Source organism: Dromiciops gliroides, chromosome 2 (assembly GCF_019393635.1).
Source record: "Dromiciops gliroides isolate mDroGli1 chromosome 2, mDroGli1.pri, whole genome shotgun sequence".
Classification (NCBI taxonomy): domain Eukaryota; kingdom Metazoa; phylum Chordata; class Mammalia; order Microbiotheria; family Microbiotheriidae; genus Dromiciops; species Dromiciops gliroides.
In genome coordinates this window covers 88,713,646-88,741,321 of record NC_057862.1, presented here as the reverse complement: position 1 = coordinate 88,741,321, position 27,676 = coordinate 88,713,646, and the positions used below count along the sequence as shown (strand labels likewise).

The 27,676-nt window shown below is 37.6% G+C and overlaps 1 protein-coding gene across 6 annotated transcripts in view; it reads right to left on the bottom strand.

The window, feature by feature from the left end:
* The window catches only part of FGFR2 (fibroblast growth factor receptor 2), a 120,351-nt gene that overhangs the window by 70,503 nt on the left and 22,172 nt on the right, over nucleotides 1–27,676 (bottom strand). For 4 of the 6 annotated variants that reach the window (XM_043982642.1, XM_043982639.1, XM_043982641.1 and 1 more), the window contains exons 3-5: nucleotides 14,439–14,705; nucleotides 12,794–12,868; nucleotides 1,948–2,117 (exon numbers count right to left, since the gene is read on the bottom strand). In XM_043982642.1, coding sequence (XP_043838577.1) covers nucleotides 1,948–2,117; nucleotides 12,794–12,868; nucleotides 14,439–14,705 — 512 coding nt within the window. The remainder of the gene's footprint in view (nucleotides 1–1,947; nucleotides 2,118–12,793; nucleotides 12,869–14,438; nucleotides 14,706–27,676) is intronic. The other 2 variants (XM_043982644.1, XM_043982643.1) reach the window with 1 other exon arrangement.

Below are 27,676 nucleotides of genomic sequence, written 5' to 3'. Positions count from 1 at the left end.
TCCCCCTTGGACCTGGCACAAAATTTTGCACATAGCAGGGATAGGGACTGGATCTGTGATCTCTTTGGTATAGGGAACTCCTAAGTGAGGAAACTCATTTGCCTAATACAGATTGGCATCTTCTTTGCAACTTTTAGTCTTAAAGGGTCACACAACCCTTTGTGTTAGAAGAGAGACTTGAACTCAAGCCTTCCTGATTTCAAGACCGGCTCTCTTTCTACTATACTATGCTGGCTTATGGTGGACTTTCAATAAATATCCATAATAGGATCTGGTTCTATGTTATGGAAATGCTTGGAAATACTGGTTTTATTCCATAAATTAGAAAAAGAAAATAACCACTGAATCAAAATTCCCCAATGCTGCTTAATTCCCTTTTGACTCTCCTAGAACAAATATATTGGCCCTCTAATAACAGCAGCTAGATACATGGATGTCCACTCTTGCCTCTATGCCCTCAAATTTAGCTTACCCACTGCCTTTAAGCAAAAGAAACTCTCAAACAAAACCATTACAGAAAGAGTTAAAAAGAAACCTGCAGGCAGCTGAAATCACCATTGTGATCCTGAAATCAAAAACACTTTGTTGGAACCATATCTGTGACATCCTTCTCCATCCTATCAGTGTCAATATCTAAACAAACTTCTTTTCTGCAAGGCCTTTTGGACCAAATCAACCACTACTAACTGGCAGCTAGGCACAATAGACCCTAATTAACACAATTATTGTTCAAATACACCATTAACATTTCCAATTTGCCCACCACAACCATCTCAAAACACCTCAAATGAGAGGATCGCCAAATTTTAATTGCCCCAGCACAGTCAGGAGATCAAACTTCAGCTCACTCTTAGATTTCATAAGAATTTCTGAAGATGGAAGACAAGTGTATTAAGACTGGCTTCTCTGATACTTCCTAATAAATTAGAAATATTTCAAACTCAAATCTTTTCTCCTAGCTCATCTACTATTCATAGTACAGGGACTGTTCTTATAGTTCTCAAATTCCGCTCCATGTTTCAGGTTTTATAGACCATAAACTGCATAGAAAACAGGCTCTCAACTTTTGACCTTTCTTTTACTAAACACCTCATAAGGAACAATGTAAATGGTGACTGTGTAGTTCAGGCTATAAACAACTAAAATCTCCATTTTTAAAATCACCTACTTCTAGCTCATTTCTGAAAGCTGAATAAATAATTTAAAATTTTTGACATTCTAACTAGGGTTTAACATCTAGAGAGCTCTTGTAAGAACTGGTGCTTTTTGTTATTATTTCTTTTAAAGTCAGAGCTACTACTTTGTGAAGGCAATGTGGTAAAGAAGAAAGCATGCTGGACTTGGAGCCAGAAAGAGCTCCATTCAAATCCTACCTGTGATCTTAATAATTAATAAGAGTATGACCTTGGTCAAGTCACTTAACTACTTATTTTCCCCATTTGCAAAATGTAGATAACAATATTTGCAGTTCCTTCATCATCTGACTGCTGTGTACAGCAAATGAGATACACAGTAAACTTTGCAACTTTACAGCAACATATGTTATTGATTGCCATTATCCTCATGAAGGATAATAATCTAACACCTTTCTTGAATCACTGAACCTCCCTGTTGTAATTCACTTCAATGCTTATGTACCCCAAAAGGTTCCTGAACTTTGTCTGATATTTGAATCAAAACAATAAAACCACAACCATCATTTCAATAATAATGAAAAATGTTAGGGGCAGCTAGATGGCACAGTGAATATAGTACTGGCCCAGGATTCAGGAGGACCTGAGTTCAAATCTGACCTGAGACACTTACTAGCTGTGTGACCCTGGGCAAGTCACTTAACCATCATTGCCCTGGGGAAAAAAAAGCCAAAAAAAAATGTTAGGGGTCATACTCATAGATATATACTTTACTTGTGACCTGTGCAAAAGCTCAAGTTCAAATAAAGGTTACCTTATATCCACCGATGCGATGCTCTTGCTTGAATTCTTTTCCATTCTTTAACCATCTCATAGTTGGTACTGGATTTCCTCCGGCAGGACAACGAAATTTCACTGTATTAGCTGCTGGAACAGCATGTAACCGTTTTTCCATCTTCTCTGTATGGGTCCAATATGGTGCTCCTGATTCCAAAAATAATCATAAAAAAAAATCCTTCATGAACTATACTGAAAACTCTAAGGAAAAAAATGTAACTCACCTATACCTTGCTTAATATTCATGAAACTTTTTATAATGAAAAACAATTGCATGGTATTTACCTTAGGAAAGGATTTTCAAGTCTACTCAACACACACATACACAAAGAAAGAGAATCATTTCTAGGTATAATATTTATTGGTTTAAGCTTATTAAAAAAAAAAACTTCTTTCCAAGCTTTATTTTTGCTTTTATTGCCAAAAAGACATTTTGAGTTCAAGAATCAATCAAACAAGCATTATGTGCCAGATACTGTGTGAAGTACAGTGGCCACAAAGGAAAAACAAAAATAGTCCCTGCTCTCAAGGAACTTCTATTCTAATGGAGAAGATAACATGTACATAAGTAACTATTTCTAAGATATACAGAGAATAGAAACAAGGGGAAAAGGTCCTAGTAAATAGGTAGGAACAAGGAAAGAGATACTTCATGGGAGAAGGCAACAGTAGCTAGGGGAGCTAGGAAAGGTTTCTTGCAGAAAATAGCATTGGAGCAAAGATTTGGAGGAAGCCAGGGATTCTAAGAGGCATGAGCATATATTATCTTGTCCTGTTCTTTAACTTTTGTATTGTTACTTAACTTTTTTTTTTTTTTTGGTGAGGCAATTGGGGTTAAATGACTTGCCCAGGGTCACACAGCTAGTGTCAAGTGTCTGAGGCCGGATTTGAACTCAGGTCCTCCTGAATCCAGGGCCGGTGCTCTATCCACTGTGCCACCTAGCTGCCCCATTACTTAACTTTTCATGTGTGGATATCTTGTCTCACAGATGTAGACCTTCCTTGAAGGTAGGGGCTAAGAAGTGTACCCCACAGACCCTTTCCTTATTGCTATTTTCCTTTGTACCCTTCCTCCCACATTCATATTAGAGAATCAATAAATATTTGTTATTGCTACTGAGAATGATACACAATGCATATAACCCCAATTAGTAGATAGTAGTCAGCTAAAGTCCGATGTTAAATACACAGGGCTTTTGCACAAGAGCAATGATGGAGGCAGGGAAAGAGCTCCTCTCTAAATTATGTCTTGTTCTATATTGAAGGTTATGCAATGATTACCTGAACATTCAGGCTATTTCTCTGCTTCAAGATTAGGAAACTGCAATCTTCCACATCCAAAATGCCCCTACTTCACCACTGCTCTCGAAACATGGTATAAACCTAAAGTTTTTATATAGCTTAATTCTATATTTTCTTCTTATCCATAGATACATATACATTTGTGAACATTCTATGTGTCTCAACAGTTGTTTGTATGGCTTTATATACACAAAAGCAAAGGACAATTGAACTGTCATTGAGAACTCTCTGACTGGGTCTTCAATCGTCATCTTGGTACTGCATATCTCTAGGGCTGATCAAAGGGTACTTAATTACTATTTATCACAAGGGCCCAGGGGCCTCAAGAGTACAATGAAGCAATTCCATTGATGCATCGTTTTAGGAACCTCATTTATTTTCTAGTTACAAACCCTTCTTCATCTCTAGTCAATAAAGGTACCAATATTTGGAGGAGAAGCCATCGCAAGTATGACATGAATAATTTTTACAAATCCGCCAGAGTAGAAGAATGAACATTCTCAGTGCTGTCATTTGTTTCAGTATGTACAGAATCCCATTCTCATGAATCAGTGAAATCTACATGGTAGTTCTCTCACCTGACTTCAGTTACTATGGAGCTGCCTCTCCAGAAGGTTTATTTAAGCACATGCTTAAGTAGTATCCAGCACAAAATGTCCTGAAATCTTCAGTAAAAACGGCTAAAGGTAGAATTTAGCCAATGGGACCAAGAGTGATAATTTATTTCCTCCTCATTATGCGAAGTACCTTCTTGTGTAAATCAGTTGGGCATGATCAACATAAATTGTGCCCATACCATACAGTTAGGTGATGGCTATATAGACGCTAGCAATGCATACCTTTGTGTTGGCACCCAAGGGATGATTTAAGGACCAGGTTGAAAGAATTCCTTTGGAACTTCTGGCAGGAAGCCATTACCCTAGAGTAAAATTTCAAATACCATCTAAAATGTACCCATAAAATCTGTTCATGCAAAACAGACATTTATATATATATACATATATATATATATGTATGTATATATCCATTGCATACGTGTAACATACTCCACTTACAACCTTAGAGACAATAATATTTCTCAGGATGGAGGGGGGAGAACAAAACAAAATATGATCAAGGAAGTGGAAACAGTCATCAAAATGTTAACTTTCCCCACAACTTGAAATTGATGACTCAATTTAAAGTGATAGCAAGCCAAACCTCTCAAGTTTCCCTAGGATGATAGATTTAGCATAGGAAGGGACCTTTCAGGATAAGCTTGTCCAAAACCCTTATTTTACAGAGTAAAACTGAGGCTCATGGAGGTCAAAAGACTTCTGCCAAACTCACACAGGTTAAAAAGCAGGCCCAGGAAATACTTTTTAGTCAAAAGAGCAGAACCCTATAGCCCAGGACCACAACATGAAGGACATAACTACAAACTCCTCCTTTTGCTTGCCAAATCCAAGCCCTACATATTTCCTTCCACACATGACTCCAAGGTACCATGGAAACAGGGAAACTTAAACTCTGAATTTTTGGTGATGCAAGTGCCTCACCAATTCACAGTGGCAGAACCACAGGACCTGTGTTCATTCATTCACACAGATATAGGCCCACCGCAGTGAGATTCTGACCCACTGCACAGAGATTACCCTACACGTGATCCTCCCACAAGGAACATGCAAATCTACAGAAACTGTATGTTTTTCTGATGAGGTTTTCCCTCAGATGTCAAAGCTCACTGGCTTTTTAGAAGTAAGATATCATGAGAGAGGAAGCATTTGATTACTTTGCAATGCCTTCTTCCTGAAATAAATCAGATTAATGTGGAATTTTTAGTACTCAAAGCGTCCAGAAAAATAATTGTACTTTAAGCTTAGCCCTGGTTTCCTTTCCTTCATTAGCAGCCTAATGCTCCACTATAAACTCTTTCATTCTTCAAATATTTATAGCAATTCTTGTAGTCAGTGCACACAAAAATCCTGGGGGCCCCCATCGAATTAAAGTACAGCTGGGAAGAAACAGAACAGATCCGTTAACTAGCTCCTTCTTCTAACTATAGAAAATGGTTCACTGCTAAGTCATGGGCATGGGGTATTTAAGTGACTTTTTTGCTTTATGAAAAAGCAACTTGGTTTAAAAGTCAATGAAATATAAAAGCCTGATCCTGTATTTCCAATGGTAGGTAAAACAAACAAACAAACAAACAAAAAACCCTTACACATAGAAGGCTCCAGATACTCATTGATGGATAACCCTGTTTAAAATGGAATTAGACCAAGAAAATGGCAGTTGGTTTGGAATGAATCTTACAAGCATCTTTTACATTTCTTTCCCCAGGTTAGCAGTACTTTAGTGAGGAAAAGGTATTCTGAATTCATCTAATGAAAAAAAAAAAAACGTAGTCAAAATTTACATCAACGATCTATGATTTCATCAGTGTAGAAATCCCCTCCACCAGCACAGATTACAAACAGTCTATAAGGTAACTTATTAAGTCATTTTTTAAGGTTCTTCCAAGAGGTTAAACATCTTGCCCATTATCAAAGAACTGACTCCAAGTCTGACATTCTCTCCACTATAACACATCACCTCCCCATACATTTAACAGGAATATAGGGGCAGCTAGATGGCGCAGTGGATAAAGCACCGGCCCTGGATTCAGGAGGACTTGAGTTCAAATCCGACCTCAGACACTTTACACTTACTAGCTGTGTGACCCTGGGCAAGTCACTTAACCCTCATTGCCCCACAAAAACAAAACAAAACAAAACAGGAATATAATCTGGACTTGTGATTTCATTAATATAGGGAAATCAAAGACAAGGCAGGTAGGAATATCCTCTGTGACATTGCCTGAGAGAGTGGCCCAAAACATTGAGATAGCAATGGACTTGCCCAAGGTCACACAGCCAATGTTGTCAGAGGTGAAACTTTTGAGTTCAGGTCGTCCTAAAGACAAGGCCATTTTCTTGTCCATTAAGCCATGCTGCCTCTCATATAATATAAAAGTAAAAATGAATGATAATAAGGCATCATAGATAAAATCATGTCCTGTTAACCATTAAAATAATAATGAACAGGTTAAAGAAATAGTACATGTAAAAGTAATTAATGCCATAATGGTAAGTCACTTCATTGATACCTTTTGCATCAACAACAATGTGTGACATTAAGTATTTGTTTTTAGATTCCATAGTAAAAATCCTCCTAAAATTCAGCTTCTTAAATACACATTTTTGGATATACCACAGGCCAAAACAGCCCTTGAAATGTAACAATTATATATAATAAAAACCTGACATTACATGGTTGGCCTATGATGCAAGTGCTGGTTCAGTCATCCAGTGCCAGTATTATATATATATATTTTTTTTTTTCCTGACCTATAAAGTAAAACATGCACTTACACATAATAAGTGTATAGGCCGTTGTGATTACCTCTACAGTATACCCTTACTCCTTCTTGAGCAATCCTGCATTTTAGTATTTATATACTACCCTAAGGACATTCAGCTTGTCTACTAGACTCAACAGAAAGGGGAGTGGCAGGGAGGGGGGAGGCCTAGTAGTTTATAGCCAAAATGCAGTATCAGAGAATGTTAAGACTGGGAAGAGCCAAAGGGGATTTCAATTCCAACACCCACATTGTAGAGATGAACTCTAGAAGGGCTAAAGTGAGATCCCACAGGACTTGTTAGTTATAGAATTGGGACTAGGAAAATAACTAATAGAGGCAGCAGGATGGAATGGACAGTCCATTGGATGTGGGCATGTACCCCACCTCTACTAACTCGGGGTCCTTGCACAGGTCGTTGAACCTCAAAAGTTCTCGCACAAAGTGGCTTACTAAAACCCTGTTGATTGATTGGTTTCTACTATAAAACGAGGAGGTCAGAATAAATGATGCTTAATGTCTCTTCCAGCTTGAAATTCTATGCTCTTCTGACTCTGCCCAATGCTTTTCCACCAATCTACACTGCCCCCTTGAACTCTCCCAGGGTAATTAAGTCAAAACTTACAGATTTATGCCTTCTATACGTCGGTGCCTGCCAACTCCTTTTCTTAAATTGATGCAAAAAAACAAAAACAAAACTTGAGAACTTGATCCAGTTCTCAAACTCCCAGCAACATCCCCACTGCTTCTGTGTTTGGCTAAGTCCATAATTAAGCCATTTTAAAATTACACCAATCAGTACATGAACCCTTTGGTACTTAAGGAAAACTCATTCTCCATGAGTTAGTCATGCACTTTCAAGATATACCAGTTATCTTCATATAGTTACAGGTCACCACAAAATAAGAGCAGGAAGAAGCAAGCACATAATACATGCAATAGTGACCTACAGCTTGTTTTAGAATACTAGTTTTAAAATATCTTGCTGGCAGGGAGGCATGTCACCAAAGATACATTAAAACTAATCAGCCAAGTTTTGTCCCTGTGAAGTATAATAAACCAACTTGCCCAGAAATTGCCCCAAGGGACTTATCAATGTCTGTCTCCATGGGGGAAAATATACAAATTATCTCTGCTGTGTGATTAGTAGGAAAGACAACAAAAAGGAAATCAACCCCTATTTGTTTACTTTAACTACATCAGTGGGCTTTCTCATGAAATAGAAAAGCAAAATTTTAATTACACAACAAATTTGAAATATTTTTAAAAGAAGAAGTCCTGTAGACATCACCAAGAAATTCACAGATATAAATCTGGGTATAATTTCCTACCAAATTAATATCCTAATTGGCAAAATTGTCTGAATAATCAATTGATTAACCAATGAAATACAACTGGGATCTCAGTATAGATTTTGGATCTATCTTAATCATGCACAAAAACAAAAACAAACCATTTCCCTGGTCTTTGTTGACTGGTGGTAGCTACAGTGACCTAGCAATAAACTAAAAATGAAAAACTGATGTGTTGTCTTGCCCTCAGTGGTACTCTAAAAAAGCTCAAAGGATTGGCATTTCAATACTTGTTGTATCACTCCTTGGTGGTTAGGCAGCCAACTTTAGTTTCTATCATTGTGTCCTTCCTTAAAAACTAAGTATGGAACCCTTTGGAAATACTAATCACTTAAACAAAAATCTGAAGTAATAAAAAAATCACTTTCAGATAATCATGTGAAACAAACGAGGAAGAATGTTTCCTTGTTTACTGATGGGTAACCTATTAAGACACCTACATCATGATAAAAGTGGAACATGGTTTTTTTAGGAGTCATCCTTTTTAAAAACTACAAAATGAACACTGAACTTTCCAATCTCTTTAACTATATATATTTCAGAAATGAAATTCAATAAACGAAATTGCAAGTTTGAGTCCAAAAGAATCTGTCCCAATGAAAAGCATATACAGTGACCATGATTTTCTGGCAGGAAAGATGCTAATGACATCACAGGATTATTCAGTATGGGAGAGAGAACTAGTTAAGATATGAAGTCATGGGGCAGCTAAGTGGCACAGTGGATGGAGCACCAGCCCTGGATTCAGGAGGACCAGAGTTCAAATCTGTCCTCAGACACTTGACACTTACTAGCTGTGTGACCCTGGGCAAGTCACTTGACCCCAATTGCCTCACCAAAATAAATAAATAAATAAAAGATATGAAGTCATAAACTATTGAGCAGCTAGGAAAAAAAAAAAAACCAAGAATGCCCTTACTATTTGCAGCTACAACACTGATTTAAAAATAAATTGGGCAATCAATACAACCTGCTCCATATCATGAACACACATCTGAACATTGTTATTAATGCAAAGAGGACAGACTTGCTATCTGTGTGCCATCAATCATAAATATCTCCTCTGTTCCATTATAATTTTCAGTAAGATTTCTTTAAATCATTCAAGATTATTGAACTTATATACATAATCAAAACCCCTTCAAGAATTTGACCTTTGTTATGTGACAGAGGAGTTTCCATTAAAGCACGTCTCCAGTGTTTCATCATGGCACCCAGATGCTGTGGTTCTTGAGGACTTTGCCAAAGGAATACAAGTTCTAACAAGTCCTCTGAAACAAGAGGGCATCACATGTAGGGCCAGTAGTAGATGGTAGGTTCAGACTAAATTTACATAGAGGTCTCTCACCACCTTGGCTTAGTGATGGATTTTTTGGCCATGATAGTTCTCAGAGAAGTTCCCTAATTCTCTAAATCCACATCAACAAAATCAAAGATCCTTGAAGAGATGAACATGACAATGGAGTCTAATTCAATGACCAAGACACTTTATCAAGGAATTGTCTTAATCAGCAAACATAATTGTAATAAAAATAATTAGTTGTGAAACTGATTGTGCAAACGTCTCATCATGGGATGGAAATAACTAGGATCCTTAAAGGCTATATTGGCTTAACTCAAGCTCTGGAAGATCCTATGAAAGCAGTAAACCTCAAAAGTATAAGCCTGAAAATGGACTATCATCCAAGAATCAGGCTAGTTACAAAGCTCATCACCAAGTTCTTTAGGGAGAGAGGAATTTTTTGACCACCGGACCTCAGAAAGGTCATAGACAGCCTACTAACCCCCCTACAACTTAGTAAAGATTTGCACTTGTGGAGAGAGCACCCACACATTGAAATCAATCTTCACAAGTCAAAAACTTCTTTACATCAGGAACTATTTCATTTTTTTCCTTTGTCTCTCCAGTGACCAGTTAAGTGCTTAATAAATGCTGATTAATATCTGGTGTGCTTTTTTAATTGTTGAAGATATCTATAAAGGTTCTTTTAATAACAAAATCTTTTCTTCAATAATTACATTGCTATCAACACATTTGGACTCTGACATCATTATCCTTGATGTAGCATGGGTGCTTTTAAAAGATATATTATTCTCTCTAAGAGAAACTCAGACTTTGAAATAATTCTATTAGGCAGGCATTCCTTATATTCAATTTCCTTCTCTAATAATTAAACTAGATGATACTAGATGGCCTTCTCTAATAATTAAAAATTAAAATGACTTTAAATAGCTCTAATATAATAATGAGAGGGGAAAATACTACACAGTAGTCAAGCCTAAAGGTAAACCACTCTGAGTTTCAATTCATTAACCAAAAAGAAAGGCATATGACTCCTAAATCAATCCCAAATCTTCACCAGGAACAACAGTTTCACTTGTTCATTTCAACTATACAGGAAAGAGGTGAAAACAAAACCGGGTGTATTTTCAAACAATCCAAAAATTTTCAAGAAGTCAATTTGGATGCATGGGTGTATCCTGGTGACCCAAAGGACAAGGAATTATGCCTTTTCTGTGGTTTTCATGATTCGTCAGGCGATGCAATAGCCACTTAAGGTGCTGAAAGTCTGTTTTAATAGCAACATCCTTTTCCCAGTCTTGTCAATTATCCTTGCTATCACATTCCTTTGTCAGCGTAGCCTACAGCTGCTCAATCTCAAACACTTCAGGCTGCACCTGTGAATCAGGCTGAGTTAATCACACTAGCAGATGGCAGGGGCCAAATAGTCAGCTAAAAACTTATATCATCTTAAATAGCACTTCAGGCACAAAACATGAGCAGTTACATACAACAACATCTAACTTACAACTATGTAACACCAAGAAAGTCCATTTCACATACAAGTCCAATAGTGACTTTCAATAACATCCTGTTTACAGGGGGGGAAAAAACCAGTTCAATAAATAGTGTGATGTAGGCTATTCTATTTAACAGAATTCTCTTTAACTACGTCTTTTAGCATCAAGTATATAATGATAATTGATGGTCATATGATGACCTCAAGGAACTAAAAAATACTGACATGTTTCATAAATTGATCAAAGGCATAGTATTAATGTTAATTGCCCTTAGTTATATTCTTATTGCTTAAAAAAAAAAAAACTTGTGGTCCTGAGTAGTATATGTGAAAATGTCCTATCACACTAAATAGGATTAATCAGAACTCCCTATCCCCTAAATAACAAAGAGTTTATTGTCTTTGATTTTGATTTAAGAATCTAGCATGTTAACAAGTGCAGAGGCTTCAGAGTTTTGATTTAATGTTATGCTTTTTGCCTTTATAAAAAAGCAGAGAGAACAATTATTTTTTGTGATTTTCTGTATCTTTTGTAAAACTATAGTCGAAGGTACTCTTTAATATACCATAAGTTATATTATTCCATGTCTCTTACATAAGGAGCCACATGAAAAACTCCTGTTTGAGATCAATTCTAGAGAAAAGTTTGTATTTGCAGAAAAATAAAGCTTTGTTTTGCCAAATTAAAAAAAAAACACACACACATTCATTTTTGTCTTAATTATACAAAAGCTTAGATCCAAACTTGGTCTAATTTTGAAAATCAGCTTATCTTGAATGCCTGGTAATATCTACTCTCTCTGATTTCTTTAGATGGTCTCAATCTCTGTTCTGTTTTTATCCTTGACCATCTCCTTTTGTATTGTGTTTAACTTTAAACTACCTTGTAAGAAAATGGAGTAAAACTACTAAAAAATAAACCCCAAATTTTATTATACTACTAATATTTCTAAAATGTTATGTCTAAAATAAGCAAAGAAAAGCCTAGCAATCAGCCAAGTTTCTTAAATATTTTCATATTGCCATAAAAAAGTCAAATTTTACCTATTTATCCCCCCCAGAAGTTGATCTATTTATAACCACTTTTAAACAGTTTCTTCTTCTTCTTTTTTTTTCTTTTCTTTTTTTTTTTTTTTTCCGGGGCAATGAGGGTTAAGTGACTTGCCCAGAGTCACACAGCTAGGAAGTGTCAAGTGTCTGAGGCCGGATTTGAACTCAGGTCCTCCTGAATCCAGGGCCAGTGCTTTATCCACTGCGCCACCTAACTGCCCCAAACAGTTTCTTCTTAACAGAAACCTTCTAGTAATCCTATCTATTCATTTTAGTGGGGTTTTTTTTAGTTTTCAAAAAAACTTGCCTATAACGCCGTTCCATACATGACCATAGTTCTGAATTCCAATAAGACCAATTAAAGAGGGTGGTGTACTAGACCTAGGCTTAAGTACTACTACCTCTGAAATGTACTAGCTATGTACCCTGGGTGAATAATTTAAGCTTCAGTGCCCCAGGCGACTGTCTGAAACTTTAAAGTTATAAAGCAGGAGCTGATACACTCATTGGGAGAGGGAGAGGGAGTAGACTCACCATTCGTTCCCTATACCAAGGATGTACAAGTCAAAGAAAAGGAAAAAAGCAAACCCAATAACAACAAAAGTCAATTACAGCTCAGTATTTTTGTGTCTTCTTTTGCTTTCTTTCTTTCTTAGTGAGGTTTCAAATTCACAAAGTCATAGAAAAGAAGGAATCAAATAGCAGGAAGATGAGGGGTTTCCATTAGAAGGAAAGCAGCTACTCACACCGAAAGAAAGGACAAATGAAAGAGAAAGGTAGACAGTACATTTAGTTTATTTTCAAGTTTGAAAATCAAGAAAACAGACATACAGGAGGGAAAGGACACTGTGGATGTTAACAGTTGGCATCAAGAAAGTTTAGACTCATGCTTTTCCAACGTGACTCTGCAGCCTCCTCCAGAGGTCTGTTGTTACTTACTCATATTATTGTTATCATTGACAAAATCCTCAGGGCCTTCATTGTCATCTTCATCATCTCCTGAGGCAATAGCATCTGTAGTCAAAAGAACATGTTTACCTATACATTTTTATAGAGTAATATGTCATGATTCTCTACATTTTAGATCCTTGAGGATCAAAAGAAATATAACCCCCCAAAATCTAATGAGTGGTGATGAGGGGTTTAAATTTTTTTGTAATATCATTTAGTCCATATTATGACCTTCATTTTCTTCTAATTTCATTCAGTTAAAAAACTTTCCTTGTCTATAAAATGAAGATATTAATATTTACACTATCTTACAGGTTTGTTTGGAGGAAAGAACTTTGCAGACATTAAAATTCTATATGTGTGAATTATTATCTTAATGGATTAATAAAACAGAGTTTTAAGGATCAAATACTATTAAAATATGTTGGCGAATTTATGAAAAATATAAACTTGAAACATTTTTTCTAACACAACTTTTAGAGGGTTGCCTTCTTAGGAAAGTATTAAGGGAATAGACCATAATAAAATAATGTCCCACGTGTAACCCTCAAACCACTTAACAATAAGAACACAAAATTTATGGTGAGTTTATTTGAAAATTCAAACTTTCAGTGTTCAGAGACTTTTGTGCTTCTCTTGTGTATTTCTATTCTATTCTGTATTGTTGTTTATAACATCTAATCTCCCATACTAAATTATACAATCTTTGAGGACAGGGTCTTTTTCATCTTTCTATTTCTCTCATAGTCCAGCAAAATTCTTTATCCATAGTAGATGCTTTTGAATGTTTGTTGAGTTGAATTGAACTATATTTTGCAGAAAGAAAATCAGCTAGAAACCAGATCATGTTTCTAAACTATACCTTAAAAACCAGGAATAGCAATAATTAAAAACCCATATGTGTGGCTATAAATATAGATATAAACATATGTGTATATCTAGATATAGATACACACATATTTCCTTAAGACCATGCCATCATATGTGTGCGTGCATAGATGTGTATATAGGTATATATTTATATAGACACATATAAATATATATGTAGTCATATATAAGTATATATAGGTATATGTGTATGTAGTATACATATGACTATATGCATAGACATATATATACTATATACATATACACATAATGTCATTCATGTGAAAATGGATGGTCTTGAGGAAATGATTTAGTGTGTGTAAATCTTATAGTTTTTAAAGAATTTCCTCTTTGGAAAAAGCTGCACAAAAAAGGCTTAGCAGTTTCATACATAATCCCCATTATCTAATAACCTTCTTTGTGTATGGAAATGTTTGTGCTGCTAGTGATTTTCATAATAAAAATTCTTAATTAATTTTTTTTTAATGTTGACCCCTCCAATTCTATTCAATTCACTCAACACTGATCGGGTGCCTACTATGTTGAAGACACTATGCTTATCATACTAAAGTACTACAAAGCAGGATTAACAAAAATCTGTCAAGCTGTGTACATGGCTTCCAATTACCAAAGATCTCACTGAGATCTGACTTTGTTCCTTCTACAATGAAATTTGACAGCAAAGTTGCTTGTGTGTGTGTGTGTGTGTGTGTGTGTGTGTATGTGTGTGTGTGTTTTAAGCATCATCTAGGGTCAACTCACTCACCTGTAACATTGACCATGAAGTACAAGGTTTCACTGTCTACAGTCCTAGCAGCAGTGCAAGCATAGAGGCCGGAATCTCTAGGAATGGCGCCTTTAATTTGCAAGTATTCCCCAAAAAGAACTGTCCTATTGTTGGGCCCCAATTGTACCCCATCCTTATTCCAACTGATCATGATGGCGTCTTTCAACGGGCAGCGCAATTCAAGGGGCTCTCCTGGCAGAACAGCATATACATCTGGCTGAGAGATTTGGTATTTGGTTGGTGGCTCTGCAAAAGTGGGAGAGAGGAGATAGAAAGAAGAAGGAGGGAAAGGAGAGAATTTCCAACAAAGGTCAGTGGAGGCCCATTTCATCCCAAGAGTTGTGATTATTGTCTTGCAAATTCCCGCCAGCTGTCAATCAGCCTGCATCTCCCAGCATCCCAAAGGAGTCAGAGTTAGAAAAAAGTCCATCACATAGTAGATTTAAAATTTAAAGTATGAACCCAAAGCAAGAACCCAGCAGAAGCAGCTCTGGCTAAAGTTCTCTCATGGCATGGTGATAGCCTTCTAAAAAAATAAAGTTAATAAGGAGACACTGGATGAACACTGCAGTTGGTATGTAATTCAAAGGTCACTCATACATAATGTGGTACCTGGGAAAAAGGTTATTGGAAATTATTACTAAGAACTTTCCATTCCACAAACTGAAATTCTTGCACATGTTCACTGAGAAGAGGATAGCCATGGGAGGGTTGGATTTGAAATCAGAAAATCTGGATTCGGATTGTGACTCTGACAGATAGGTGACAAGCGGCTAGAATGCTGAACCCAGACTCAAGAAGATTTGAGTTCAAAAGTGGCCTCAGACACTTATGAGCATCAGGACTCTGAGCAAACCACTAAACTTCTGTTTGTATTGGTTTTCTCATTTGTAAAACAGGCATAATACTAGCTCCCAGGGATGCTGTGATGATAAAATGAGAAGATATCTACGTAGAGCTTTGCAAACGGTAAAGCACGATAATGCCAGCTATTATTACCACGACTACCCTGTGCAACCCTGAGAAAGTCATTTCATTTCCCTGGACCTCAGTTTTCTCATTTGTAAATTTAAGGGGTTGGACAAACACATCTCCCTTCTAGCTTTCAATACATTAACTTATCATCAGAGATGAGCCTAACCTGGGAAAAAGCAATGGGAAAGCAGATTTTATGCAATGAGCTTTGATAAGTGCCCAGTATGAATACTGTGAATTGTGCCACAAATCCCATGACAGGAAGAAAAAACACAAGCAAACAAACAATCACAGCTTGGAGAATGGATGCAAATTTGTGCAGGCATCACAAGGCGATTGCTGTCTCCAGATCCTCAAGGAAAGCACAACACTATTTCAAAAGATTCAAATACAGTCTCATCATGGAGTCAGTTTCATCCCTAAAGGAACACAGCTGGCTCATGCGTTTCTCTTTATAAATCACCACCATCACCATCTACTAACTGAACTCTTGCCACATGTGTGTACACTGTGTTAGGTTATGGAGATGCATAATGTATACGAGGTTGAGTGAGGAGACCTCTAGACTTGAAGTCAGAGGAACTCAAGTCTAGCCCTTGGCCAAGTCTGGCTCAGTTTGCTCTTGGCTAGGTTACTTCCTGGCAGGGGGGGGGGCACATTGGGCACATAGTGAACTCTCAGGATCATAGTTTCCTCATCTGTTAAATAAAATGGTTGGACCAGATGGCACTGAAGATTCCCTTCGAACTCTTGATCCTATGAGTGCCTATGTCTTCAAAAGGGTTTACAACCAAACTGGGAAGACAGAAAATATAGGTTAAAAAAGCAATATAGGATTCCATCCCTTATGTCAAATGAAACTTGAGTTTTGGGATTATCCATTCATCTAGACTGTCTTAAACTTGGGGAGGGGAAAGTGTACCACAGAAGGTTGTTTATAAATAAAATATTGGGGTTATTTTTTCTCAGGGCTCACTCAAAGAAATTCATTTAACCCATGATAAATCTGAAGTGGAATGGTAATAGTAGCAGCCTAACTCTAAGTGCTTCCTGAGAGCATGGTACTCGAGGGTACAGCTATGAGAAAAAAAGAATCGTGTCTTTCCCCTTTTCTGGGCCCTGAAATAACTGAAGTCTTTCTTTGGCCTCCTCCTGCCCTACTAGAACTTCTCACCCCAGCATCCCTTAAGATCAGATTGTACAGGATATTAATTCCCTTATTTTAATTAGATTCAATTCCACGAACACTTATGAAGAGCTTAGTATGTGCTAAACATTAGTAGTCCTGACTTTTAAAGGTTTCTTTATACTTATTTCTCCACCACCTAAGCCACAGTTTCTTTGTTATCTGTTGCCTTCCTAATACATTTCAAACCTTCCCAGATCCAGTTTCTATGCTGTACACTGTCAATTCCCTAATCTTTCTCCTACTGACCTAGAAGTTGGAAAAAAGTAGAATCTACAATATGGGACTTATGACTATGAGGTTCAATGGGCATGTTCAGCAGACAAGTCTTAGCAAGCTGTGATGGAAATGAAAGCATTTTCCAAGGCCCTTGACTAGATTAGAGCTCAGAAACACTAGAAATTTCTATTTCTTTCCTCTAGGTAGGGAGGGAATCTTAAAGTAGGCCTAAAAACAGGCCATGCTACAATGAAAACCAGTAAAGCAAGGCAGACTCAGAAAAGTTCTACTAGAAGAAAAGCAATTTGCCAAGTGTTAGGAAATAAAGTCTGAGGACCAACACAACGGTAAACAATGAAGTTTGGTCCCATGGCTTTGGAAGCCACGTTTTGGTTTTGTTTTTGTTTTTTTGGAAGCCACGTTTTAATGGACACAACTGTAGACTGTGACAACCACAGAGCCCCAGGACCATCAATGAGCACTGCGAAACTCATTGCAATGAAAGCAGAAATCATTCCAGATAATATAATGAGTATAGAGACACCTCCACTCAAGCCCTGCTCCGATGCTTCACTGTGATATGGGGCAAACGCGTACAAGTTCTGACAGGTCCTGCTAAACCAGAAAGGCCGTGAATTAGGTACCAACAATGATCTGTATGTCTGTCATCTGAGGACCCACAGAGTTGAGTCAAGTTCAGAGAGCACAGTGCCATTTAAAGTCACAGAAATTCTTGAAGACTTTCTAGTAAGCCCTAGAGGAGTTGAGATATCTTTGCTGGAGGGAGCAACAACAGTCAAATCAGAGGCATCTGAGTAACAACAAATGCAAAAAAAAATAAATAAATAAAATCACTTATAGAAAAAACTGTCCCTTCTGGAGGGTACAGGAATCAAAATCCTCATCCCTGAAATTGAGCTCTGTTTCTTTTACAGGACAATTAGAATCATCAATCAATCAATCAACAAGCAATTACTAAGTACCAAGCACTGGGTTGGCTGGGTACAGGTAATACAAAGACAAAACTGAAAGTGTGTCTGCCCTCAATATTCTATAAAGAATAGACAGTGTAAAGTAGATGTTTAATAAATGCTTATTGATTGATTAGAACTACCTGAGTCAATAGCCTGATTGTGTAAATATTAAGTAGGTGCTTAATAAATGCTTATTGATTAGAACTACCTGGGTGACTTTCTGATTTTTCGGTCAGAAAAGTTTAGTTTGTATATAAGCCTATAATGGACAGATGATTAAGATTACCTTATCCTTGAAATTAATGTTTACTTAATATAATATATAAGTAAAATTGATACAATCCAAAGGTCAAAGCTATAATTCTCCTTCTGTACATAATATTAAACTATAAAGTATCTCCAAGATAATAAAACAACTACCCCAAAATCAATACCTCATGACTTCTAAGTCTATGAAATGAAAACTCTATTATATAAATATTTAAAGCCTGTTACCACCGCATACGAAGAATTCTAAGAAATGTGTTCACTTCAGGTCAGCAACCTCTGTGGCCCTTGGTATCCCTAATAATGCTATCAATGACATTCAGAGTCAACATCACGGTTTATAGCACAGGTGGAGAAGGAAATAAAAAAGAAAGGGAAGTGGATGGTGGTAGGGGTCAGGGGGAGTAGGGTAGACAAGGATGAAAGGAAAGAAAAATGGAAATGAGATATAAAGAGAAGAAAAAGGGAAAAGAGATGCTTATTTTAGGGACCGGTCAGAGTGCCAATGACAACTGTCCCAGATGCCACTCAGTGGCTCATCACCACAAGCTGCTTCCCCACAGAGAAAGCACATCAAAGAACCTCTGTGGTAAGGCTGCCAAGGCTGCACCAGGAGAGACTGAGATGGAATCTAATCATCTGGCTTTTTGGATGAGGCTTTCTTAGCACCATTCCTACCCTTGAGACAGTCGTTTTATGTCCTGGGGTTCATCATTCCTCTATTTCTCTTAAACATTTAAATGTCTTCAGGGATCTCAGTCCATATTCCCTGCAACAATTTGGACCCTTGAGTCTTGTCTTTTATCATCGCTATGGCTACCTTTCATCATTTCCTTTAGAGACCAACATAGTTCCTACATCCCTGAGAATATTAACATGACCTCTGTGATACCTGGAAGTTTCTTCCCTGCCTCAGAACACATTTCTCTAACATAAACTAGACCAGACTATTGCTTCTAAGTCCACCAGGCCTCCCTTTGTAAAATATGACAGCTTACATGGGGCAAAGTGTTCCCTGTGAAACTTAAACAAGCCCTTTTATAGTAATATTAACATTTCCTGGATTTATTTTTTCTGCTGCTATAGTATACTTTTAACCTTTCAAAAGTAGAAAAAAGTCTACAAGGAGTCTACAGTCTAACAATGCTTCCCTCATTTATTCATGCCAACACATAATGGGTGGATTGATACATGAGACAGGTGTTATATTATGTACCAAATGTTATTTCAGAAGCCTCCCACAGATGGAAAATATGTCTACACAAAATAGAAATAAAAATTCAAAAACCAAGAGAGCTAGAACAAACATTTCAGTATTTGACATTCTTTTTCAATGTTACCTGAAATTGCTGAATAAATAAAGTGACAAATTTGACTTTATGGGGACAGGTGACAGATTATTTTCTAAGAGATTCAATAATTCTGTCTTAACGCAGTAAAATTTTATTATGTGGATTTATAACAGCATTGACTCAGCTAAAACCTCCAGATATCTTTTTTTAATAAAATCAAAGTGTTAGTAATGTGGGTTAACATTTCTGTTAAGATCATATTTGCTGACCAATAAAAAGAGAGGCAAGATTCTGACTTTTGAGGCAAGTAACAACATCCAGCAATGGAAGAAAAGTTAGAAAGCACTGAGTCCAGTTATCTCTTTTAACAGATGAGGGAAGTAAGTCTCAATTAATGATCCATAAGTTCACTAAGGTCACACAGTGATAAAGTCAAGATGCAGGTGTCATGATTCCAACGGGGGGCCCTTTTCCTTACCCCATTTCCACCCCACTGTGCTTTCACGCCACTAATAAGAATAATATATTTGCCCTAAAACCCTGAATAAGCAAACAAGCTGACATATCACCTTCCAATATGATAGTAGTCTCACTTCTAAGTCTGGGAGAGAAAAGCTATGGTTTGCATACATAGCCAGGGAATTCTTCACTAATATTATCAGAAGAACGTCTTGAGACAATTGAAACAGCTAAAGAGCATTTGGAAACAGTAAGCTATTTCAGGTAACACTGTGTTGCCAGACTAGACTATAACAGCACTTCAGACTGTCACTTTTTATAATGTTTGCCCATAAACTTTTCCAATGTGGTTTTTGAAATAGTGCCCAAAATCAAACAGAGAACAGATGGGAAACCAAAGTATTGTCCTGTCCAATCGTTTCACGGAGAACGGACTACAGATTTAAACTGTTTAAAAAAAAAAGTTTCTGCCAACGTGAAAACTACATTGCATTCCAAAATGAAGTCCATTCCAGTATTTCCCCCAAGAAGGCATGTTTTAAACTCCTAAAAGTTACAGTAAAAAATGCATCACCTCTTCAGGTGGAGGTAGGTATGTCCCACTGGAATCCATTACATAACCGTGTAGTCATGCACCAAACTTGACCCTCTGCAATCCGCCTGCTCTCCCATCAAAAAAAAAAAAAAAAGCAGGAATACCCTGTTCAGATAAGAAGAGAAAATGCCACTGCCCCCCCCCCCAACAAGGCAGGCCCTGTGTGTTCTGCCACTATAAAACCCTGGGTTGGCTATGAGATGAGATGTCTACCTTCTGACAACAGTTTTCAGGTTCCCACGGTAGCTTTTAAGCATTCTGGACAAGATCAGCACAAGTTCCTGGGACTTTTCTCCATGTATTCCTGGCTCCTTGGATGGATGAGTTACATAAAACATGCACACTTTGGGCAAGGGGAATGAATATCTGGAAATGCCCAGTGTCTTAATGAAAGAACCAGGGATTTTATATGTTAGATGTCAAGCTAAATGTATGACCTTCAAAAATATAGCAAGGGGTAGCTCACTTTGCTTATTTCTGTCTGACTACAATCTTAATCTTCCCCATTGTATCCCTAGTATGATATCCTCTGGCTCATTTCAATAGTTGGGTGGCAGAGGAGAATTTTTCACTGACCAATTTTTAGTTTTTAGTATAAACGGAAACCATAGAGGATGATGCATTTTCACAATGTTTCCTATGCCAAAATTCCTGAAATAATTTCCACACTTCTACTGATACGCCATAAATAGAGATAGTCACCTGGAGTGGAACAAAGCAGGTTTTTGGCAGTATTGGGTCATTTAGAAATGCAAAGCACACTGACAGCCTCCAACTGGTACAACAGACTCTTGGTCTTGGAATAAGAACATGGCAATTCAAAGAGCCACTTTTTATCTGTCTCCCCAGCACCCAGTGTCTGACCCACAGTAGGCATTTAACAAATGGTTGATTGACTGATGGATATATCATTCCTAACGAATAGCATTAAAAGGAAACATCCTGCTGCCTTACACCATACAAAGTAGAAAAGGATGAAAAGCTATTCCATTTGCATTTGTACAATTTCTACTCAAAAATCCTCAAAAGCCTATAAATGTTCCCCCTTGACAATATGTGACTTGTCATCCAATAGAAATACAAACATCAGTCTCAGAATTGGAAACTCCGAAGGGCCCTCAGGGACCATCAGGTCTAACCCCAATATAATGTATCTGATGAAAAATGACTGTCCAAACTACATGAAGATCTTTAAGGCGGAGAGGAAAAGGTGACCCACAACCACTTTCAGCCATCCATGATACTTTAGGCCAGCTCTAAATTTCAGAAATTTTTTATTTATTTTTTCCCCATCAATCTTAAATTTGTCTCTGTAATGTCCATTAATTGCTCCTGGTTGCTTTAGAATCCAACAGAAAAATCCAAAATCCTTTCAAGAAGCAACCTATTATAGTATAACTACTAGGCTTGGACCTAGGTTCAAATCCCAGCTCCACTATTTTTCCCAGCTGTGTTACTTTTGGCAGGTCACCACATTTCTAAGCCTCTGTCTCCTTATGTTGTTTTTTTTTTTTTAAAGGTATAAAAATATTTGTACTAATTACCTTACCAGGGTTCTCATAAACATGAGCTGTTATTATAACTACACACTGTGTTCAAACAACACTGACACAGATACACAAAAACATGGGGGTGAAAAAATGTTCAACTCAACAGTTACAGTCAACTGATCGATGTTCCAAAGAGAAATCAAATCAGTCGAAAGAGGTAAGAAATCTAACAGGCAGAGAGGTTCCTTTTTAGTTTGCTGTTTGTGGCATCTTATAAACACAATCTGAGACTTTAAAGGACCCCAGTATCATAATATCTGTGTTGGAAAGAATTTTAGAGGCCACACAGTCCAAAATGCTTCCAAATAGGAATCCCTATTGCATCTCTGAAAAGTGGTCTTTCAGCCTTTGCTTGAAGGCCTCTAGTCATAGGGAGCTCTCTTCCTCATAAGGCAGCCTGTTTCACTTTGGGACAGCTCCATCCTTTGTGAAGTTTTTCTTCACATCAAGTTGAAATTATTAAGGCAGAATTCAAGTGGCAGCAATAATCGCCAATAATTATATTTGCCAAGCCATGTTCATGGGGTGATGGCATCTTTTATTTTAGCAAAGCAACATGACTTTTTTTTAAAGGCCATTTTAGACATATTCATCATGTCATTTGCATTACTGTCTACTGACAGCACCTGGTTGGCACAGTGGATAGAGCATAGGAAATTTGGGTCAGGAAGATCTGAGTTCATATCCTGCCTCAGACATTCTCTAGAGCCAACTCTGGGCAGGTCATTTGCCAATTGTCTACCTCAGTTTCCGCATCTGTTTAATGGGAATAACAATAGCAACTACCTCACAGGGTTTTGAGGATCAAATGAGTTAAAATATGTTGAAGTACTTCACAAAATTCAAAGTGCTTTGTAAATGTTATTTTTATTGTGAATAACACAAGAGTAAACAACATTCCCTAGCTGATGATATCTATATCTATATCTATATCTATATCTATATCTATATATATATATATATATATGTGGAACCATTATGTGTATGTTTGTATTTGTATTATTAATGCATGTATGCATATATGCATGAATAGATGAATGGATAGAAATATTCTGTTGCCCAAGAGAAATGCAAAATTCATTTATTGGAAATTATAATTTATAAAGATGTCCTTATGCCTAAAAAATGGATTAAATAATTAAAATGGTCTCAGAAGCTGTCCCTCACACTTTGGCCTCAACTTCCTTTTCATCTTTTAATCTGGAAAACTGGAATAATTCACTAGTGATATTCATTAAAGGGGACATAGCAAATAGGAAAAGATTTATCCAAAGTTGTGGTGGTCCAGAAAAACTCTTGGATTATATGTGCTTCAGTTGATTTGCACCAGGCTCCCTCTGCAAACATATAAAGACATTCATACCTCCCCTCTGCCCTTTTCTGGAATATTCTATACCAGAAAGTTCCAAGTCCCATGCCAACACTCTGGCCAATACTTGACATCTCTGCCTGTGACACCAGAAATAGGGAGCAAGTCACATACAAAAGAGTGAACCCTATTCCCCTTCCCTATAAAATCCACAGTTCTCACATAACTGAGGTAGCCAATGATCTAAGTATCTCACTCATCACTTCACCTAAAAGAAGGGATCAAAGCCTGTGAGAACCTGAGGGTGCCAAGTGTCTCTGTCAGAACCATCAATGGTCCTGGTCTTTCTCAGGATCCCTTCCCTCATTTCTCCTATGGCATAAAAGCCAATACCTTTGAGACTTGGGGCTCCCCTCAGCTGAAACCTAGACATATCCTTTGCCCTAAACTCCTCCTCCTTTTCCCCTGTTGCTCTATGCCCCTACCCCTGAGTGCCTCATGTCAAGTCTAGAACCTCCTCCCTTATGTTAACACACGCCTAATAGCAGCTTGTTGCTTTCAATATTTACTGACCTGCCTCACTCTTGTGAAAACCTCCCTACGTTCCAAGACTACTGCAACAGACCAGGACATTAATCCTAAAATGTCAGCATTTTAAGTCCATGTCTAGCCTGTACTCACAAGCAAAATTTCCACTCAACCAATATGATGCAGGCATTGTTACGCCAATATTCATACAAAACCCCTAGGTATTGGCAGCTTCGCTTGAGTAAGAAGTTCAAAATTGAATTCAGTTCAAAAAACATTAACCCAAGAGACAGACCATTAGATTATAGTAGGCAGGAAGTAGAAACTCGCACAACAAGTTATGTCAAATCAGGCAGTTATTCACCTTCCTCCAGTGTACAATGAGGAGTTTTGTGTACACAGCACGATGTGATCCGTGTGTCACACTGTAAACCTAGTCATCTAGAGCCTCCTTCAGGAAAACAGACTTGCCAGTAATATCAGAGGAAGTCAGTATTTCTTACCAACTAAAGACATGGTGACATTTTCCTAAACTTCAGGGCCCTTAAGGGAGGTCATTTTTAGGGGAAATGGTATGCCAATTGCCTGATATTGTTATAGGAGAAAAGAGGCCTCATTCTGAAGTCTCAGAGGCCTGGGTTTGCATCCTGCCTTTGCTACTCACCATGGGGATTTATATGCATGTGTATGCATATGTGTATGTTTCTGTATATGCATGCATGTATGTATATATATCTTTCTGGGCCTCATATGTGTATATATGTGTGTATTTGCATATATATATACATATATGCATATACACACACATACATATATAGATAAATATACACACCTTTCTGGGCCTCAGTTTCTTCATCTATAAAATAAGGTTGAATGAGCCCTGAGATTCCTTCTAGCTCCAAGTCCATGATCCTATGACCTTTAGTACCCAAGACAGGGGCTGTGTATTACACGACAGGAATCAATAATAAAATGTTCATTGGATGAATTCACACAATTTGTACCAATCTTCTATCGACACAATCTGTACGTCTAGTGGTTGCTTTGTAAAGGTGTTGCCATATTAAACACTTGCCCTCTGTATGTCTCTTTACAGAATGCACAGAGCATTTCCACATAAACTGCCTCCTTTGATCCTAACAACTTTGTGAAGTAGCTAAGAGAGGTACTAACATCTCTATTTTACAAATGAAGAAACTGAGGTTGAGGCAGAAAGGTCAAGGGCATTGCCTGTGGTTATAAAGGTGGAAGAGCCTGAATTGGAATTGAGGTGTTGGGTCTCTGAATGAATGGCCCTAATCACAATACCTGGACATAGAAATTCACCAGGACAAAGAAATTCACCAGGGTTTTCCAATGGTATCAAAATCACAAAAAACCATATTCCTGCAGCTATCAGGAAAATCCTCAACGGCCACACATTTTGACAAGTATCCAAATTAGACATGGAGTTTTTTGCAGACTTCAGCAATCCATCAAAATTCTGTGTCGGCAAGAATAAATAGAAATTTTTTTTCCCTTTTTTTGGATCAGACCTGTGATTTCATTGGCATAGAGAACTCCATCTGTTAATGCAGATCCAGACCTATTCTACACCTGAGAGAGTTTGGAGAGGGGGCTAAGCCAATTGGCTACGGTCACATGAAAAAACAAGTTGCAAGTGACACTTGAATCTGGGTCTTCTAGACTACAAGGTTAGCTCTTTATCCACTCTACCAGTCTTTTTTTTTTTTTTTTTTTGTGAGGCAATTGGGGTTAAGTGACTTGCCCAGGGTCACACAGCTAGTAAGTGTCAAGCGTCTGAGGCCGGATTTGAACACAGGTCCTCCTGAATCCAGGGCCGGTGCTTTATCCACTGCGCCACCTAGCTGCCCCCACTCTACCAGTCTTAAAGAAGAGCCCTTTTGCCATATGGAAGAGTGAGACAATCTAGGTGTAAATCCTAGTTTCATCATTTACTTCGATTAACCCCATCCCCTTTCAATCTCCTTTTATTTGTTTTTCCCTCTTTAGAAAGTAAGCTCCTTGAGAGCAGCAACTGCCTTACCTACTGCTTATATTTGTATTCCCAGCATTTAGCACAGTGCCTAGCACATGGTAAGCGTTTATTAAGTACTTGTTGACAACTTACCAACTTCATGAACAAGTCCAAAACTGAATTTCATCTGTAACACAGAGAGAGAAATACTGATACTGCCTAACTTGCAGAGTTGTTGCAAGAATCACATAGCAAAATATATGTAAAGTGCTTAAGTACTGTAAAGAAGCATATAATTATAAGCAATTATCATCATTATTTCTACAGTGTCCTAAACTTAAAACTTAGAAGACCTGTTTCAGAACCTGCCTGGAACACTTACTAGCTCTGTGACCAAGGGCAATTCATAATCCTCTATGAGCCTCGATTTTCTCATCTGTTAGATGGGAGTAATGATACATTACCTAGCTCACATGGTCATGAGGAAGCTGCTTTGTATGCTTTATAGCTTTATAGAAATGTAGGCTAGTTTTATGGGGCTACACAAATTCTTTCTCCTAACAGATGCATCATAATAATAGTAATCAAAGAAACACTAAAATGTATCTTCTGACCCAATATTATGTCCTTTTTTCTTTAATAATTTGCCAAAATTTATGTCATCTAGTAAAAACAACTTACTATATTTGAGAGGAATACAAGAGAAATCAAAAGCATGGCCCCTTCCTTCTTCGTTCCATAAATTTGGGAGGGGGGGCAGGGCTATGAGGATTAAATGATTTGCCCAGGGTCACACAGCTAAGTGTCTGAGGGTGGATTTGAACTCAGGTCCTCCTGAATCCAGGGCCAGTGTTTTATACACTGCTCCACCTAGCTGCCCCTCCTCAACTCCTTTTAAGTGTATTTTCAGGTCACCATGGCAGCCTTATGGTTAAGACTACAGCCTCATTTCCTCAGTCTCCCTTGCTTGTGTTTTTTTTTTGTTGTTGTTGTTGTTGTTGTTAGTTCGTTTGTTTAATTGTTTGTTAGGGGTGAAGGAAGAATTTGGAGCAGACCTATGAGTTCAATGGAAACTGCAGGTGAAAAAATTCCTACAATGTAGATTGGAATCTTCCCAGCTACTTGGGGTCTTAGAGTTACCTGGGCACTGAGGGCATGTGTCTTTCCCAGGGTCCAGACATCAGTAAGTGTCAGAGGTGTTACTTGAATCCAGGTCTTTCTGACTACAAAACTAGTGCTCTATCTACCAAACCAAGCTGTCATTCTTCTTATGAATAATTTTAAAAATAAAAAAGGAGGAGGGAGATGGGTATGGGCAGAAAGGGGAGAGGGACAAAAAAGGTTTTCAAGGTGAAATTCCTAACGCTTTCTCTTACTGGGAAGATTATATACTCTTTATTAAAAAAAAAAACCATTAAAGACCCATTTCCTGTGTGTACCTGAGGTTAGGAGACATGAGTATATAACAAAGTTAAGGGGAATCTTCTTTATATTTCTCTAAACTCTTACACAGTTGAGAACTTCATTATAGGCTGTCTTACATTGTTTGCTATAGTTTCATAGGTGTTAAGTCCTAGGTCCCCAACTAGATTTCAAATTCCTCAGGAATGAGAACTATGATTTGTACTTTCCTGAGCATGGTACCTCAGAGAGAATATTGAGTTTGGAGACAAAGAAACTAAGTTCAAATCTCAACTCTGTCACTTAATGTGCATGTAATATTGGGAAAATGACTTCTCCTCTCTGGGTCTTGGTATAGGGTACACCAACCTACCAAATGGGTCCAAGACTAAAAAATGTTAAGAACCCCTATAAATAGTTAAATTCAGTATCTCAAGGAACTCACCACTCACTGAAGCTTCCTCCCTCCTTCTCTACTGTCCAT